General features: G+C 46.5%; 1 protein-coding gene across 2 annotated transcripts in view; it reads left to right on the top strand.

Annotated features, from left to right (window-relative positions):
• Positions 1-18920, top strand: part of LOC140719423 (excitatory amino acid transporter 2-like) — a 93761-nt gene extending 74841 nt beyond the window's left edge. For both annotated transcript variants that reach the window (XM_073034071.1, XM_073034070.1), the window contains exons 8-11: positions 3147-3341; positions 7886-8020; positions 10392-10623; positions 14250-18920. In XM_073034071.1, coding sequence (XP_072890172.1) covers positions 3147-3341; positions 7886-8020; positions 10392-10623; positions 14250-14396 — 709 coding nt within the window. In that variant the 3' untranslated portion in view covers positions 14397-18920. The remainder of the gene's footprint in view (positions 1-3146; positions 3342-7885; positions 8021-10391; positions 10624-14249) is intronic.
• The last annotated feature ends 212 nt before the right edge of the window (positions 18921-19132 follow it).

Raw genomic sequence — 19132 nt, 5'->3', positions numbered from 1 at the left:
GGACACATCTTCAGTGATGTTCCTGGCATCATCGGGTGTTTCGGGTCTTTCAACATCATACATCCTCCTCCAGGAGACCCAGCCGGGGCTGATCAGACCCCAGCTTGTGTCCGGATGGCTAGCTACACATGACTCCATGGCTCCCCTCTCTTGAGCCACAGCCACCTTGATGCCCTCTCTGCCGCATCGGTGGTACTGCGGATGGCTCTCCTCTTCCTCCCTCCCTCGATGCCCAAATTGCCGAAGGCTCTGAATGAAATATACTATAAACTAAAATAAGAAATAATAAATCTATCTATCTATCTATCTGTATACAGTATATATAGATAGTGTTGTACGAAGATGCTCTGCTGCACACCACTGTTGTAACGTGTGGTTATTTGTGTTAGGGTCGCCTTCCTGTTAGCTTGAACCAGTCTGGTCAGTCTCCTCTGACCTCTCTCATTGACAAGGCATTTTCACCCACAGGACATCACTCGTTGAATGCTTTCGTTGAGCATTCATTGTTGAGCTCTAAGGATTACCGAGCAGTTTCTGAGATACTCAAACCACCCCATCTGGCACCAACAATCACAGTCAGTCAATTAGTTTACATTTCTTCCCTGAGTACTGAAGAAGGGTCTTGTCCCAAAATGTCAACTGTTTACACACTTCCATAGATGCTGCCTGACCTGCTGAGTTTCTCCAGCATTTTGTGTTGCATTTCCAGCATCTGCGGAATATCTAGTGTTGACGTTTCTTCCCTATTCTGATAATTAGGCTGAACAACAACTGAACCTCTTGACCATGGCTGCATGCTTTTATGCATTGAGTTGCTGCCACATGATTGGCTGAATAGGTATTTGCATTAACGAGCAGGTGCATGGAATCCTGTTGAATATCACTGGCGTATACGGCAAAATTAGTTGTTTCGCGGCAGCCGTACATTACAATACATAATAATAAATGACAGTAAATATGTATAAGTTAAATAAGCAGTGCAAATGAGAAAGAAAAGTAGTGCAGTCGTGGTCATGGGTTCAATGTCCGTTCAGAAATCTGATGGCAGAGGGCAAGAAGTTGTTCCTGAATTACTGAGTGTGTCTCTTCAGGCTCCCGTCTGATTGCAGCAACGAGAAGAGGGCATGTCCTGGATGGTGGGGGGTCATTAATGACGGATGCCGCCTTTCTGAGGCATTGCTGCCTGAAGATATGCAGAACGCTGGGTAGGCTGGTGCCCATGGTGGAGATGACTGAGGTTACAAGTATCTGCAGCTTATTTTGATCCTGTGCAGTAGCCTGCCCCTTCCACACCAAACTGTGATGCAGCCAGTTTGCACTGTACAGGTGTACCTAATGAGGTGGCCATTGAGTGTACGTATGTATAATAAATAAACAGTGCGAAACGAGACTTCCTGCCTCTCTCTATCCCCTATGGACTGCTCCATCCACTGTAGGAAGGTTCCAATGATCCAGCATCCGACAGATCCGATATCCTGATGGGTCATTATCTGGCCCACTGCCTTCATTATCAATGGGCCAGCTTCTCAGTGATCCACCTGGTCACAAAGCTGGCCATTAAATTGCTAACGATATTGGTGAGGCTGAAGTTGGAGTATTGTGCTCAGTTCTGGTTACCTACCTACAGGAGAGATATCAACACGCTTGAAAGAGTTCAGAAAAAATTTACGAGGATGTTGCCAGGACAGAGGACCAGAGTTATAGGGAAGGGTTGAACAGGTTAATACTTTATTTTTATTTTTAAATTTTATTTGGAAATAAAGCACAGTACTAGGCCCTTCCAACCCATCGAGCCCACGCTGCCCAATTACACCCATGTGACCAATTAATAATAATAATAGGCATCCGTTAGTCTCGCAGGACCATGGTTTTGCACCTTGGAAGGTTTCCAGGGCACAGGCCGGGGCAGGGTTGTATGGGAGGCTGGCAGTTGCCCAGGCTGCAAGTCTCCCCTCTCCACGCTACCGACGTTGTCCTAGGGCCGATACAGCTTGGCACCGGTGTCGTCGCAGAGCAATGTGTGCAAGGACACAACACGCTGCCTTAGCTGAGGCTCGAACTGGCAACCTTCAGATCACTAGACCAACGCCTTAACCACCTGGCCACATGCCAACACGTGACCAATTAACCTACAAAATCGTACTTCTCTGGAATGTGGGAGGAAACTGGAGCACCTGGAGGAAAACCATGCATCATAGAGAGAATGAAGGAAGTTCTTACAGACCATGCCGGGAATTGAACTCAGTTCACTGGCATTGTAATAGCATTACATTAACTGTTACACTACCGTGCTACCCCATGATATCATCTGGAGAGCAGGAGAATGAGGGGAGATTTGAGAGAGGTATACAAAATTATGAGGCATATAGATAGGGTGAATGCAAGCTGGCTTTCTCCACTGAGGTTGGACATGACTAGAACTAGAGGTCATAGGTTAAGGATGAAATATTTAAGATAAACATGAGGGGGCACTTCTTCACTCAGAATGTGGGTTGACTTGCCAGAGGAACTGGGTTCAATTGCAATCTTTAAGAGAAATTTGGATGGGTACATGGGTGAGAGGGGTATGGAGGGCTATGGTCCAGGTAGAATAATAGCTCAGCATGGACTAGATGGGCCAAAGGGCCTGTTTCTCTGCTGCAGTGCTCTGTGGCCATAAGATGGACTCTTCACCTCACAATGTAGCTTGTCATGGTCTTTATTGTTTGTCTGCACTTCGCTTTTTCATTAGCTATTGAACTTTCTTCTGCACTGTTACTGTTTTCCCTCGATGCACAGAGGTGATGGAATGATCTGTCTGGATGACATCCAAGACAAAGTTTCTCACTGTACCTCGGTGTATGTGACATTAATGAACCAAACAGCAGTCGCTAGTTACCAACCCGTTCTGACTGAAAGCCCCACCTGTTCACACGGCGTGCGACTTCCCTTCACCAAATTCCCGATGGTATCACGAAGAGTTGGGACACTCCCAGAAACTCCTCTGTATTTTCTTTATATTGATATCTGGCACAGCTTTCACGCTGTTACCGCAATGGCGTTAAGATACTCAGATCCTACCTCTTCAGCTGCTGACCAACTGGCTTCCCTCGACGCCTCGGCATTTCCACTGCCTCCCTCTCATTTTTATTTTCTCTCCCATCCAGCGCTGGCACCTTGCCCGTCACCTTCCGCTGCCTCGAGGAGAACTTGCACATCGACCGGCGGGTGACTCGTTTCGTGCTGCCCATTGGCGCCACCATTAACATGGACGGCACAGCCCTCTACGAAGCGGTGGCGGCCATCTTCATCGCTCAGATGAATGGGATCATGCTGGACCCAGGGCAGATCATTACAGTCAGGTGAGTCTCCTTATCGTGTCCACGGACAGTCTATACATGGCCCAGCCAGAACTGGAGACAGCTTTGCGCCTTGTTGTTGAATTCGGCCAAGATCTGCAGCAGTACAGGGTTCCTCGAGCGATGGGGATGTTGCATAGTTCGTGGCTCAGTTCCACATTCACAAGTTGTCGGGCTGGTTGTATATCCCCATTTGCTTGGTGACACCTTTGAACGACCTTCACCAGTCCTCAGTCTGTTCAGGCACTTCCAGGTTGCCCAGTTGTAATTAGCTCCTGGGGGAAGGCTTTCATCCGGTGGAACTTCCATCGTTGGGGGTTGTTCGAGACTGGCGAGCTGGTCTTCCCACAAGGCGATGTGGGCTTCAGATGGGGTTGATTGTAACGGAACAACACTGTTCATGAAGCTCGTCCTTGGCGTTAGGTGGCTGGGTGTGGGTGTATGACCATGTAGAGGGTGCCTCTCACCTGATGTCTGACGGAGTCGTCCTTTCTTGCTGGCTACCGTTGTTCTTATATCAGGGGGAGCGATACCCGCCAGGATATATAGGCTGTTGGTGTTTGTTGGTTTTAAACAACCTGTGATAAGTTGGCAGCTGGCATTCAGAATGGCATCCATCTTCTTAGCATGAGTAGATCTTTCCCGTGCAGGGCAGGAGTATTCGGCAGTGGAATAGCAAAGAGCGAGTGCACTGGCTCGCAATGTTTTCGGGTTTGCTCCCCATTTTGTGTTAGTGAGCTTATTCAGGATGTTGTTTCGTGTGCTCACTTTTGCCCTTGTCTTACTGATGTGGTTCTTGAAAGTGAGGCATCGGTCAAGGGTGACTCCTAAGTAGACAGGGTGCTCACAATGCATCAGCGTTGCCCCACACCAGGTTACTTTAAGCTGTCGTTTGGCTTCACGGTTGAATTCAGGTGGAATGTACAAACTTGCGTCTTTGATGGGTTTGAGCGGAGGTGGTTTTCTTCATAGTAGGACGTTAGTCCCTCCAGGGCCTCAGAAAGCGTTTTCTCCACGGTGTTAAAATCAGTGCTTTGGGCAGTGATGCATAAGTCATCAGCATATGTAAAACGGCGTGAGACATCACCTATAGGTTGGTTATTCACGTAGATATTGTACAGCAGCGGAGAAAGCAGGCTTCCCCGAGGAAGTCCATTCTTCTGAATACGTCAGGTGAGTGACCCATCTCTTCCCTCTGACCTGGCAGGGAAAGCCCACATCCCTGTGCCAAGAGCACAACTTCTTTACTGTATTTGCTTCTCCTTTCCTGCCCTCCCCCCGTAACAGACATGACCTTTACCCTCTGACCCACAGTTAGAGACAGGCCACCGAGAGACGGATATGCTGTAGTGTCCATAAAAAAACCATTCACCCCCGTGGGAGTTTTAATGTTTTATTGCTTTACAGCATTGAATCACAGTTGACTTAATTTGTCTTTTTTTTTGACACTCGTCAACAGAAAAAGACTCTTTCATGTCAAAGTGAAAACAGATCTCTACACCATTATCATCAGCCCCACTGATTTGCTGACTATCCGGAAATCATTTAGAATGACTCGATGACTGAGCCTCCGCTGTCCTTTAGGGCAAAGAATTCCAAGCTCTCGCCAGCCTTTAAGTGAAAACATTTCTTCGAGTCCCATTCCTCTTTAGACCATCCCCTTATTCTGACCCTTGGCTCCAGGCTTCTCATGTGAGGAGACGCCTTTCCTGTATACAGCCTGTCCACCTCTGTGAGAATATTGAGAATTTCTTAGCTCTTAGCCCTCTTAGCCCTCTAACACAGGTCAGATCTACTCAGATTCAGATTCATCACTGTACAGAACATTCTGATGCACGTGTGATAAACCATGGTCTTTTGCTGCTGGATTCCATCCACTTCAAGGTTCAATATGTTGTGCGTTCAGAGATGCTCTTCTGCACATTGCTGTTGTAACACGCGGTTTAGCCATTCTCCTCTGACCTCTCCCGTTATCAAGTTGATTTCACCCACGGAACAGTCACTTACTGGGTGTTTAAACTCTAGAGACTTTTTGTGGGTGAAAATCCCAGGAGATCGGCAGTTTCTGAGATACTCAAACCACCCCGTCTGGCACCAACAATCATTCCCAGTCAAAATCGGTTAGATCACATTTCTTGCCCTTTCTGATGTTTGGTCTGAGCAACAACTGAACCTCTTGACCATGTCAACAAGCTTTTATGTTGGTTGCTGCCACACGATTGGCTGATTAGATATTTGCATCAACAAGCAAGTGTACCAGGTGTACTTTACAAAGTGGCCAATGAGAGTATAGCTAAGGTCTACTCAATTCCTCCTCATATGTAAAAGCTGGCCTCCCAGGTGCCAGCCTGGTGAATTAAAGATTGGCTTTTTTTGTCACAACACGTCCTGTGAAGTATGTAGTTTGCATCAGCGATAAACTCAGCCTGAGGATGTGCTGGGGGCAGCCATCAAGGGTCACCACATATCTCACGCCAACATAGCAGGCCTACAACCTGCTAACCTTAACCTGTACAACTTTGGAATGTGCGGAGGGAACGGGAGCAGCTGAAAGAAACTCCCACGGTGGTGGGGAGGGCATAGGAACTCCTTACAGAGAGCAACGGGAATTGAGCCTGAGTTGCGCACGCGCGCGAGTGTTACGCAGACTGCCGTGCTACTGTGCCACCCTCGTATTCACCTAACCTCTGGAGAAGGCGGGTCCTGTTTACTCAATCTCTCCTCGTATGTCAAAGTACCACCCCCCGCCAGCAGCCTGGTGAGGCTTCACGTCATACCCTCACCCTGCCTTTGGCGAGGAGACCCAGAGTGCACTCAATGCTACACGTGCTGTCTCCCCAGCACCCTGGATCACTTCAGTTTGTTAGGCCCAGTTGATGGAGATAGGGAGAGGATGGTCTGATAAACATTTAGAGCGTAGAACATTACAGCACAGTACAGGCCCTTCAGCCCACGTCGTGCTGACCTTCTAATCTACCCTAAGATCAATCTAACCCTTCCCTCCTACATATTCCTCCATTTCTCTATCATCCCTGTGTCCATCTGAAGAGTTTCTTAAATCCCCTAATATATCTGCCGCTATAACCACCTCTGCCAGGACCTTCTATGAACCCACCACTGTGTAAAATACTCACCTCTGACATCCACCCCATACTTTCCTCCATTCATCTTAACATTACAATAGACAATAGGTGCAGAAGTAGACCATTCGGCCCTTCGAGCCTGCACTGCCATTCTGAGATCATGGCTGATCATCTACTATCAATACCTGGTCCCTGCCTTGTCCCCATATCCCTTGATTCCCCTATCCATAAGATACCTATCTAGCTCCTTCTTGAAAGCATCCAGAGAATTGGCCTCCACTACCTTCCGAGGCAGTGCATTCCAGACCCCCACAACTCTCTGGGAGAAGAAGTTTTTCCTTAACTCTGCCCTAAATGACCCTACCCCTTATTCTCAAACCAGGCCCTCTGGTACTGGACTCTCCCAGCATCTGGAACATATTTCCTGCCTCTATCTTGTCCAATCCCTTAATAATCTTATATGTTGCAATCAGATCCCCTCTCAATCTCCTTAATTCCAGCGTGTACAAGCCCAGTCTCTCTAACCTCTCTGCGTAAGACAGTCCAGACATCCCAGGAATTAACCTCGTGAATCTACGCTGCACTTCCTCTACAGCCAGGATGTCCTTCCTTAACCCTGGAGACCAAAACTGTACACAATACTCCAGGTGTGGTCTCACCAGGGCCCTGTACAAATGCAAGAGGATTTCCTTGCTCTTGTACTCAATTCCCTTTGTAATAAAGGCCAACATTCCATTAGCCTTCTTCACTGCCTGCTGCACTTGCTCATTCACCTTCAGTGACTGATGAACAAGGACTCCTAGATCTCTTTGTATTTCTCCCTTACCTAACTCTACACCGTTCAAATAATAATCTGCCTTCTTGTTCTTATTCCCAAAGTGGATAACCTCACAATTATTCACATTAAACGTCATCTGCCAAGTATCTGCCCACTCACTCAGCCTATCCAAGTCACCCTGAATTCTCCTAACATCCTCATCACATGTCACACTGCCACCCAGCTTAGCATCATCAGCAAACTTGCTGATGTTATTCTCAATGTGGTTCTCATTCTCAACGGCCCCCTTGCATTGGCCATTTCCACCCTCTCTGGCCATCCAGTTGATCAATGCCTCTTATCATCTTGTACACCTCCATAAAGTCATCCTCTTTCACTCCAAAGAGAAAGGCCCTATATTGCTTCACCTTTCCTGATATCCTGGTAAATCTCCTCTGCACCCTCTCTAAAGCTTGCACCGCCATCTTATACTTAGGGGTGGAAGTGGGCAGTGAGGGCTCGTTGGGCCGAAAAGCCTGTCAGCTCACCGTATCTATAAATCAAGGGTTCCCAACCTTTTTTTATGCCATTAATCGAGGGTTCTGTGGATCTCAGGTTGGGAACCCCAGCTCCAAGTTTAAAACAATAAAATTTCGGCCTGTTTCCTGAATTGATCTCTCGTTTTTCTCTCTCCCTCTGCTCATCAGCTTGACGGCCACCTTAGCCAGTGTTGGAGCTGCCAGCATTCCCAGCGCTGGCCTCGTCACCATGCTCCTGATCCTGACGGCAGTGGGTCTCCCCACCCAGGACATCAGCCTCCTCATCGCCGTTGACTGGCTGCTGTGAGTAGGCCCAAGCGGGGGTGACTCGGGGACTGGGGCTGGGGGGTGCCTGTGCGGGATGTCGGAGGGCTGAGGAGGGGAGGCAAGAACATAGGTTGGGCGATGAGAATGAGGCAAGGAAGTTTGGATAGGAATGTGTGGAAAATGGCAGTTCTCTCAGCCCCTGAAGAACCGTACTCAATGTTTTAGGAACAGCTTCTCTCCTTCACCATCAGATATTTCTATGCACCATGAGCCCATAACACTACCTCACTATCTATCTATCTATTTATTGAACATATTGAAACTTAGAGTAAGTTTCTTTATATATAATTGGGACACATTGGGACCAGTACATTTTGGCCCAAGTAAGTGGCTGCCCCCATTAGCCAAAGTTTCATGGAAATAGTTAAATGGGTATAAAAAGGGCAAACTACTGCTTAACTGAGTAACAAATTATCTACTTAAATAAAATACAGAACAAATTATAACACTATCAATACTACTACAATACTATAAAATCGTGTATTAGTTCCTAAAATGTATCAACAGAGGAATTCATCTGCCGTGTTCCTCTGATTGCGTTTAAATTTTTAAAATCCGCATAGACACCTAGCACAGGTAAAGGACTGTCTTCATACAATTTTTTGATGATTGCATTCTCCAAATCTTCATTTTCATTGTGACATTCAAGTTGTTTGTCGATACCTTCAAATTCTTTGTAGCTCCTAACTTTTTGAAGTAGTGAAGTCATTTCATTTTCACTCTCGGTCCATTTCTGGCAACTCCAAACCTGAATGCTTGAAACCTCAGTGAGCAAAATAACTCTGAATTGTCTCACTGCTTACTCCTTGCCAACTTTCCGTGTCAAAAGTCACTGCTTTTTGAACATAGGCACACACAACTGATGTTATTTAAAAACTGTTCGCTCTAAGCATAGTGTCCTGACTAATGGCCGCATAAGTGCACGTGTCTGACACTAGTTAGGTAACATTCTCCGGCCGCAGTTAAGCAGCATATTGACCAAAATGAATGAAGGGTATCCCAATGATTTTCTCAATTAGTTTTGGTGCTTTAAGGGTTCTTCCAAATACGTGCCTGTCCCAATTAACTGATGACCCAATGAACTGGATTCCACTGTATTTCACTCCTCTGCTGCCACAAAGCGACAGTCAGCCAGTGCTGAAGAAGGACCTCAGCCCAAACCATTGACTGTTTATTCCCCTCCATAGACGCTACCTGACTTGCTGAGATCAGTGATAGTTCTCCTTGGTACAAAGGCAGTACCACTCCAAGGCTCTGTCACTCCATGGGCCAGACCTGGTCTACTGACCATTTCCAGCAATGCTAACTTTGTTTCCCATGTCCAGCATCCCGAGTGCTTGGCTTAAGGTGTTGGGGAGCATTTATACAGCAGTTCAGCTTCAGGTTTGTCGTCGGGGTCCCTGGGTACACGTGACGTGAAAACTGGCTTTTTGCAGAAGCAGCAGCGGACAAGGACAAACAGAAGTTAAAATAGATTTTAATTCAGATATATTTACATCAAGACATACAGTGAAATGTACCATTTGTGTTCAGGTTTTTTAAAGGTTGGCTTTATTTGTCATGCAGCTCGAAACGGTGAAATGTGTCGCTTGCACCAATGACCAAAACTGTCCATGAATGTACTGAGTGTCACCACACTTCCGGTGCCAACACACCCCACTAACCCTAACCGTGCATCTTTGAAATGAGGGAGGAAACCCACGTGGTCACGGGGAGAAAGTACAAACTCCAAACAGGCAGTGGCGGGTATTGAACCCCGACTGCGCAGCTGGCTCTGTAAAGCTTTGAGATTACTGCTGCTCTAGAAGGTTGCCTGCGCACCCGAGGATGAACTGGGGGTGGGGGGGGCAGCCCACAAGCGTTGGCATGAATACTGGGGTCAACATGACATACCCAAAACTAACATTAACTCTAAGTATTTCTGTATTTATACACATTTTACCTCAGTTTATTGTATATGTAATTCTCTATTCTTATAATTGTTGAATGTTGTTTCTTGTTGCATGTCGTGGTCAACACACCACAGCAATTTCCCAGGACCTGTAAATGTATATGGGGATAAAGACGATCTTTGACCTTTGATCTTTGACATTTCTTACACAACAAAATGAACATAATGATACTAGTAGAGAGAGAGGAATACATTCTGAGGCAGGGTTAGGGATTTTCAGGTGGGTTTAGGAACCTGATGGCCGTGGGGAAGAAGCTTTTGTTGAATGCGAGGGTATGGATCTCCTGCCCGGTGCATGTTGTGTTATCCCTCCCCCTCCCAGAGGTATAAACACCAAAGCAATGCCCCCAACCTCAGGTTCGCTGGGCTCTGCAGTGACAGGTCTTTGTTTTTCAGGGACAGGATGAGAACGTCGGTGAACGTGATCGGTGACTCCTTCGGTGCTGGCATAGTCCACCATCTCTCCAAACGGGAGCTGGCAGCCATTGACGCCCAGCACGCGGACCAGGCCGACTTGGAAATGATTAAGCTCCAACCCTCGCTCAACAATGAGAAGATTTACAAGATGGAGATCAAAACTCCGCTTCCCTATGCAGGATATAACTCCTTGCCCACAGACGATTATGAAGTAACGCTTCCAATTCGATCGACTTTCGAATGCGTGTGCTCTTTGTCGGCCCACGTGTGTCCTGTAGGGGTGCCCAGAATGATTGATCAATGTCCAAATCAACAGAGAAAGTGCAGTGAATCGACGCAAGAGATGCTGGAAATACAGAGCAACATGTACAGAATGCTAGAAGAACACAGTAGGTCAGGCAGCATCTATGGAGGGGAATAATGTCAACATTTTAAACAGACACCCTTCAGCAGGACTGAAAAGGAAGGGGGAAGAAGCCAGAATAAGAGAGTGGGAGGGAGGGGGAAGAAGTACAAGCTGGCTGGTGATAGGTGAGACCTGCTAAGGGGGAGGTGGGTGGGGATGGGGTTACGAAGAGTAAGAAACTGGGAGGTGGGAGAGTCAAAGGGCTGAAGAAGAACGAAGCTGATAGTCGAGGATAGTGGAAAGGGGAGGAGATGGGGAACCAGAGGGAGATGGGTGGGACTTGAGGGCGTGGAAGGGGAAGAGAAAAGCCAGGAATGAAAACAAAAGAGTGGAGGAACCAATTGAAACAGAGTGAGAAATTAGTGGAATTTAGAGAAAACAATGTTCATGCCATCCAGTTGGCGACCACACAGGTGGAATATTAGGTGTTGCTCCTCCAACCTACACTTGGCCTCATCGTGTCAGTAGAGAAGGCCATGGTAAAGAGATGTCGACTGTTTATTCCCCTCCATAGATACTGCCTGACCTGCTGAGTTCCTCTGGCATTTTGCATGTGTTACTGAAGATTTATGCATCTGCATAATCTCTTGTGTCTCAATGTCCAAAGATGCTCTAAAGCAATGACATAATTTTGTTTGTAATTATAAAAATAGCTAGACCTCACAGTCAGCTGTGATATAACAAATATTTCTCTTTAAATGGTATTTCCTGAGGTTCACATCTTGGCCAGGGAAGAGAGATCTGCCCTTGTCAATGGACAGTGTCTTGAGGCTTGCTGTTACCTCTCCACGGAAAAGGTCTGCTTAAGTGTAGATACAACCACTGGCAGTGTGGCATTCCATCAACCCAGCCCCAAAGGCTTACTTACTCCATGATTTAGAGTAATACAGAATGGACACAGGCCCTTTGGCCCATCTGGTCCATACTGACCAAGGTGCACATCAGAGATAGCTCTGTTTCCCATGCTTCAAAGGTTCATTTACTAACAAAGCCTGCAACTCTGAAATTCTTCTTCTCCAGGTAGCCACGAAACCGAGACAGAAAAGAACGACAGCACAACCCCCAAATCCCTCCTTCCTGCACAAAAAAACAAAGACGGGACAGACACATCAACCCCCAAATTCTCCAACCCGCTCGCAAGAAAGTGAGAAAGATCTGCTTTAAAAAACAGAATATAAAAGTTCTATAAGACTGAAAAAAGTATATAATCCAAATCCATATCCAAAATGCAGAAAACGTGGCTAATATTCCCTCTCCCTCTAATAATTGGCCCACATCCCCCTAATAATAATAACAATAATAATAGTATTAAAAACTTAATACCAAGACCATAAGACATAGTAGCAAAATTAGGCCATCAGCTCCCCCATCAAACTTTCTCCGCCATTCCATCACGGATGATTTATTAACCCTCTCAGCCTCATTCTCTTGCTTTCTGCCCGTAACCTTTGACACTCTGACTAATCAAGAAACTATCAAACTCTGCTTTAAGGAACCCAGTAACTTGGCCTCCACCACCATCTGCAGCAATGAATTCCACAAATACACCCTCTGACCAAAGAGATTCCTCCTCATCTCTGTTCTAAAGGGACACCCTACAATTCAGAGGCTGTGCTGTTTGTTCTGGACTCTCCCACTGTTGGAAACATCTGCTCCATTTCCACTCTACCTAGGCCTTCTAATATTCGATGCTTCATTGAGATCTACCCCACCTTATTCTTCTAAACTCCAGTGAGTACAGGCACAGAGCCATCAAATGATCCTCGCACATTAACTCTTTCATTCCCAGGATTACTTTTGTGGAATTCCTCCGGACCCTCTCCAATGCCAGCATATCCTTTAAATTACTTAATATTATAATAAATAACAATAATTGTTAATAGTAATACAAAATCATCCATGTCACATACAACTGCAACTGAATTTTATATGTCATTATAGTACCTGCCTCAACTACTTCCTCTGGCATCTCGTTCCATGTACCAGTCATCCCCTGGAGGAAGAAGTTGCCCCTCAGTTTTGTTTAAATTCTTCACCTTCTCACTTTCAGCTTGCGTACATTCACTCTGTGTCATCTTCTTCTTTTTCTCCGTCTTGTTTTACGGCGGTTGGCACCCAGCTTAATGGTGCATTACCACCACCTTCTGCACTTACATTCTAAATCCCTTCTCACACACACACGCACACACACACACACACACACACACACACACACACACACACACACACGCACACACACATGCACGCACACACGCACGCACGCACGCACGCACGCACGCACACACACACACACACACAACTACACTTTATCCTTCCTTCCTTCTTTGGCCATCCCAGTACCCTATTCCTGCTTATCCATCATATCCTATAAAAAATCCCTGTATCCCTTAAGAAAGCTAAAAGTACCCTTTACCTATGCTCTCTCACCCATGCCCAGTAACCCTTTTAATGTGAATTCCTGCACCCCCAATTCCCTTAGATTAATTCTCATCATCTCTCTCTGTATCCCATATGTCCTGCAACTCAGAACTACATGTTCTACTGACTCCTCTTCCTGACATTCCTCACACAGTCCTGTCTGGTGTTTCCCTATCATTTTTAAAGTTGTATTTAGTGCACAGTGCCCCAGCCTTAACCTGGTCCACACAGTTTTCTCTCTTCTGTATCCACTGCCTACCCTAGTGCCTGTAACACTCTTTTGTATTTGATATAAATGCCTCCCTTTCCCCTCTCTGTCCCATCTTTCTTGCCACATTTGGATGATTTTTTTGCCAGATTGCACACTTAGCCTCTGCTTTACTGATACTAATGTGCATTTCACCCTGTGTCCCTCATAGTTTAATACACCTCTATAAGGAAACCACCACCCCCATTGACACACCAAGGAATAAAGTGCCAACCTGCTCAAGGTCTTTCCGTAGCTTCCACTGATCAGCTGGTAGTGAGAGGGTTAGACAATCCTGATGTCCCATTCATTGGGGTGGAGCATAACTACAATAACATCTCCCCACATCATCCGTGACCCACCCCTCCCAGGCCATGCTTTTCCATCATCAAGGGCTCACTCTGTGCAGGCCTTACTCTCTTTTTCGCTTCTCAGGTAGGAGGATCCCAACTCCACCAACATTTACTCCCCTTCCACCATCAGGCTCCTGAACCGGTGTGGAAAGCTTCATTCACCTCAACCTCAACCTACAAACTCACTTTCAAGGGCTATAAAACTCACATGATTAGTGTTATTTATATGTGTGTGAGTGCACATGCGTGTGTGTGTGTGTATTTGCACATTAGTTTTCAGTCTTTTCAGTCTTTGTTTATATATAGTTTTTCATTAGTTCTCTTTTACTTTACTTTCCTGGAATGCCCGCAGGAAATGATTCACTAAGTAGTTTATGATAGAGTAATAATTAATTTACTTTGAACTTTCACAGATTATAGACTCCAAGAATGAAGGTACAGAGGAAGACGACAATGAGCTGGAGGGAAAGGAGGAAGAGGAAGAACTGAAGAACAGCATTGAAACCCTGCCTAACTGTGACACGGAGAAGAGTGAAGATGTGAATGGAGAGGATGAATAATTCTGTTTGGTTTCTTGAGTATCTTTTAGCCTTTTTTCCCCTCTTTTAGACCAGTAGATGTAAATCTTTAGTCCTGGAGAGAGGCCCAGCACTCACTTGCACCCAAAAGCATGCTAGATGATGATCCATATCATTTGTATTTTCTGCCAGGTGGTTTTCTCCCGTACCTTAACAACTCAACCACTTCATGGTAGTTTGGAATTGTCAATGTGTCAGGATGGTCCTGGGATTAACAGGTAACTTGCTCAAGCACCCGAGATTAGCACCATTACAAAACTCTGTTTCTTTTTAAAGAGTTATCTCAAGAACTCAACTTGGCATTTTACAAATAAGCTGGTGAATAATGGCTAGATTTAGAGTAAGAATCACTCAGATGGATATTCAAGAGTCTAGAAGTTAACTGGATGGCTGTGGGAAGGTAGGGTACTGCAGGAGTAGATTTATGGAAACAATGGTGAAAGTGCGAAGGTGGGTTGGGGAGGCTAGAGGCTGTAAGACCACCTCTCCATTGCAGGCACCTTTAGATAGATAGTTCAAATCCGTGCAGTGACTGAGATTCCAGGTAAGAATGGAGTGTGTGCTAGAATAGGTACAGGAACTGAACTTGTCCAAAAGTTTCACCACATCCAGGAAAAGACCACATTGTTTGAATCAAAAGATGTCATCATGAAATAGTGTATATATATATGTGTTTCTAACTGTGTTATGTGCTTGATGTAAAGTGGAGGTGTTAATGTATATATTTGATGAATATTGTTTCAAAGTGAATTGTGCTTTAGCAGATTTTTCTTCCAGTTTTGCCCAAATGCTCTGTAAATTCTGGGTGGTTAAGTCAGGTGGTACAACCCTGTAACCCTGTCCTATCCTCGATACATGCAGCAGTGAATGTTCTCTCTGTCCCTGGTCAATGCCATTGCATATGAATGAATAGTAGACACTGTAGACACGGATTGTGGGGACCTGAACAGAAATAATGGTGATGCTCATCAGATCAGGCAGGTTAAACATCGCTCTCTGAAACCACTGAGTTGAGACCAAAAACACAAGATTCAAGTCAGGAAATGTAGAGGAAGCTTGATCCAAATGCACAGCAGTGGAGTTGGTTTAGAGCAGGGAATCCCAATCTTTTTTATGCTATGGAGCCTTACCAGTAACCGAGGGGTCCATGGAGCCCTGGATTAGAGGGATAAAGGTCAAATGCAGGCATGTACCTTGTGACCAAAAGGCCTATTTCCGGTTGTATGACCCTCTGACTCTGACATAAGATCACAGCAGGAGGCCACTCAGCTCACTGAGTCCGTTCCGGCTACTAGGAGAACTTTGCCGCCAGTTCCACAATTCCACTCTTCCCCCACGGTTCTGCAAAATTGCCTTCTCTCCACTGCCCCTCCCATTCCCTCCAGAAAGTCGATTGACTCTATTTTGATCCCATTGTGGGCAGTCATATCCCCTTCAAATGTCAAAGTTCAAAATAAACTTACTATCAAAGTCTGTGTCAGAAAATGTAGAGGAGGCTTGACTCAAATGGAGAGCTACAGAGACAATCTAACAGTGAGCGATTACTTTAATAAAAGATCTACAATATAACAAGCTATGAAGAGCCTCAAAGCAAGACAGAGTGGATATTTAACACAACAAGACAGCGAAGTAACTGATGCCTGGGGGCAACTGGTTGAGGCTCGCTGGTTCAAGGACTGTGGATGAGAACTGGGTTTAAATAGGCTGCAGGAGGTGAGTTGAAAGCAAGTGACTGGTGACTCCTGTTAGCTGGTTGGAGACTGGGAGTTGCCTGCATATGCAGGTCTGATAGGATCCCTTCACCTATGGCCAGCTCCTGATGGCCCAGGGCCAAACGATGGGTCCTCGATGAGCGATGATTCCAAGACCTCCCCTCCGGGCTCCCCAGTCGACCAGCTACTGCACAGCTCAACCACGATGATGTGAACCCATCAACTGGTGAACTGTGTAGATTGCACCCTCAGTTCCAGAGGCGCAGGCTTAGGTAGGTTGAGTGGCCCATGGACAGCAGGCAGGACACGTGGAAAGTAAATGTGATCCAGAGAGACATTGAAAGCTGGGTTCATGCAATGGGCCATCTTAAAGGGACTAATGAACTGGGGTGAGAGCTTGTGGGAGTCATTGCACAGGGGCAGATATCGTGTGGACAGCCAGACACGGTTCCCTGGCCAGAGTAGTCTGGCTGGGTGCTGATAGCGGTTAGCCTGATGGTAGTAGGCATGGTTGGCAGCTAGGATGGCCCACTGCGCCCTCACCCAAGCACTCTGACATTGGTGAACCAGGGCTCTGGTGGACAGAGCCTCCATATTGGTTCCCTCATGGGGAACAATGGCGGCTGGTAACCATGGAGCACCTCTACCTGTGGCAGAGGAGGTGTGTAGACTGGGGAACGGCTCAGCCCAGAGCAGATACTTCCTCCATGGGGAAGGGTTAGGGGTAGTGAAGCATTGCAAAAACTTCTTCACTTGCTGATTGACCTTTGACAGCTAGAGGACAAACTCACTGAGGTGCGGAGGTGGGGAGCAGGAAAGTGGCCAGAAACGGCGTCCGGGTCTGACACAAAAGCTCCGAGGGAAGCCGTGGAGGTGAGCTACACGTTGGAGGACCGGATCGGCCATCTTTGCGGCTGACGGGGAGGGCAATGAAGTGGGCCGCCTTGGAGGAGTGGCATGATCGTGATCAACGTGGCCCCATTGGAAGGTGGCAAATCCATGATGCTGACCGTGGCGACGTGGGACCACCGATCTAGGGGGACCTGCATGAGCACAAGAGGGCCAGAGGTTTGGAAGAAATGGACTGGGCGCATTGAGGGCAGGCAGCAAATGAACTAACAAATACCTGTAGTCTTGGTGGGCCACCAGAACCAATGTGACATCAAGGGTGTTCTTAACGATGCTTTGGTTGAGTCCACGGTAGTCGATGCAAGGACAAGGACCCCCATCTTTCTTTCTGATAAAGAAGAATCCTGCACCAGCTGAGTACTGGGAGAGTTGAACAAGACCATGTTGTCGTGCATTGGTGATGTAGTCATTCACAGCTTGGGTCTCAGGAGAGGAGAGGGAGAACTTCAGGGAGGGATGGTGCCCGAGAGGAACAAGGTTGAACAAGCAGTGAGGTGTCAGGGTGCTGGCCTCCCTTTTACTGAAGGCAAAGGCTGAAGTGAGAATGTTCCTGCCGGTGTTTGGCGAGCTTGATATTTTCCTCCATCTCCGCAGGATGATGAGGTCTGCTGAGGTTGTCAGCAGTGGCCCCCAACTCAGCAGCGAAACTGATGACGAGGCGGAGTGAGAGTCGTGCGTGGAGCGCCAGGGGAACTCAAGATGGGGGGGGGAGTGTTTGGTGAATTGATAAAGGGGATTTAAATGGACCAGCAGTGCTCTGTGATGCTCCTGCCCAGGCTGTGTGCACAATCTGACTGTCCCTGACCCCGGGGGACATTCGTCAATGGTGCAAATACTGGTGGGATGCACACGTGTTATAGCTCGGCCCGTACGTGTAGACTTTCCATGTTAGGGAAAGATTAGTTCAAAGAATTAAAGTAGATCGAACTCAAAACCACCTACATCCACATCTGGTACAATGTTTGTAGCCTGCCTATCACATAAGCCATAAGATATAGGTGCAGAATTAGGCCATTTGGCCCATTGAGCCTGCTCCACCATTCCATCATGGCTAATTTATTATCCCTCTCAACCCCATTCTCCTACCCTGTTCCTGAAACCTTTGACACGCCTACTAATCAAGAACCTATCAAAGTCTGCTTTAAAAGGATGTCAGAGGTAGGTTTTTTACACAAAGAATGGTGAGTGAGTGGAATGCCCTTGTAGAGGCAGATACATTGGGGGCATTTAAGAAACTTTTAGATAGGTGCATGGATGAAGGAAGAATGGAAGGCTACGTGGCAGGGAAGTGTTAGGTTTTAAAGTAGGTTAAAAGGTTGGCGAATGGTTAACTGGTTGTTGGGCTGGGGGGCCTGTCCTGTGCTGAAACATTCCGTGCTCTTGTGCTTAAATATACCCGGTGACTTGGTCTCCATTGCCCTCTGTGGCTGTGAATTCCACAGATTCACTATCCACTAAATAAAACCCTCCTCAACTCCATCCAATGTCCTTCTATCCCGAGGCTATGCCCTTAAGTCCTAGACGCTCCCTAGATTCTACATATTAAGCCAATCAATTGTATATCTAGACTCGCGGAAGGATCATATAGAGGTAGGCTTCAGCAAACTCGAGTAACTTTGGACCAAGTGTAGAGTGGTTGGACAATACCTGTCACTGTGGTGACCATGACCAGCGTTACCAAACTCTCCAGCAGCAACGTGTTCTTCAGCCAAGGATGAACCTTGTATTACTTGTTCCTTGGGTTCACATCGACCCCTTTCCCCTGGAACTTTAAAACTTTGTAAATGTAAATAAGTGTGATGTTGTGTGTGATGTATTTGATCAGGTGTGTATTGTGAACGTGTGCATAGTCAAAGTACCATGAATAAACCGGACATACTTTTAATGCTCTGCGTTTCCTGCCTGTTGTCGTTACACTGCAAGTTACAGCACGTAGATCCCACACCGACAATAGGGACAATGAGGAAAAATCAAACGTGTCCAAAGTGGCAAAGCTGTTGGAATGGGAATTGGTTTTTCAGTCTCACATGCACTGAGATACAATGGAAAAGCTGTCTTGCATTCTGTTTTATACAGATCGAATTACTACACAGTGCA

Source organism: Hemitrygon akajei, chromosome 31, assembly GCF_048418815.1.
Source record: "Hemitrygon akajei chromosome 31, sHemAka1.3, whole genome shotgun sequence".
Classification (NCBI taxonomy): Eukaryota; Metazoa; Chordata; class Chondrichthyes; order Myliobatiformes; family Dasyatidae; genus Hemitrygon; species Hemitrygon akajei.
This window is presented reverse-complemented; position numbering and strand designations above follow the sequence as displayed.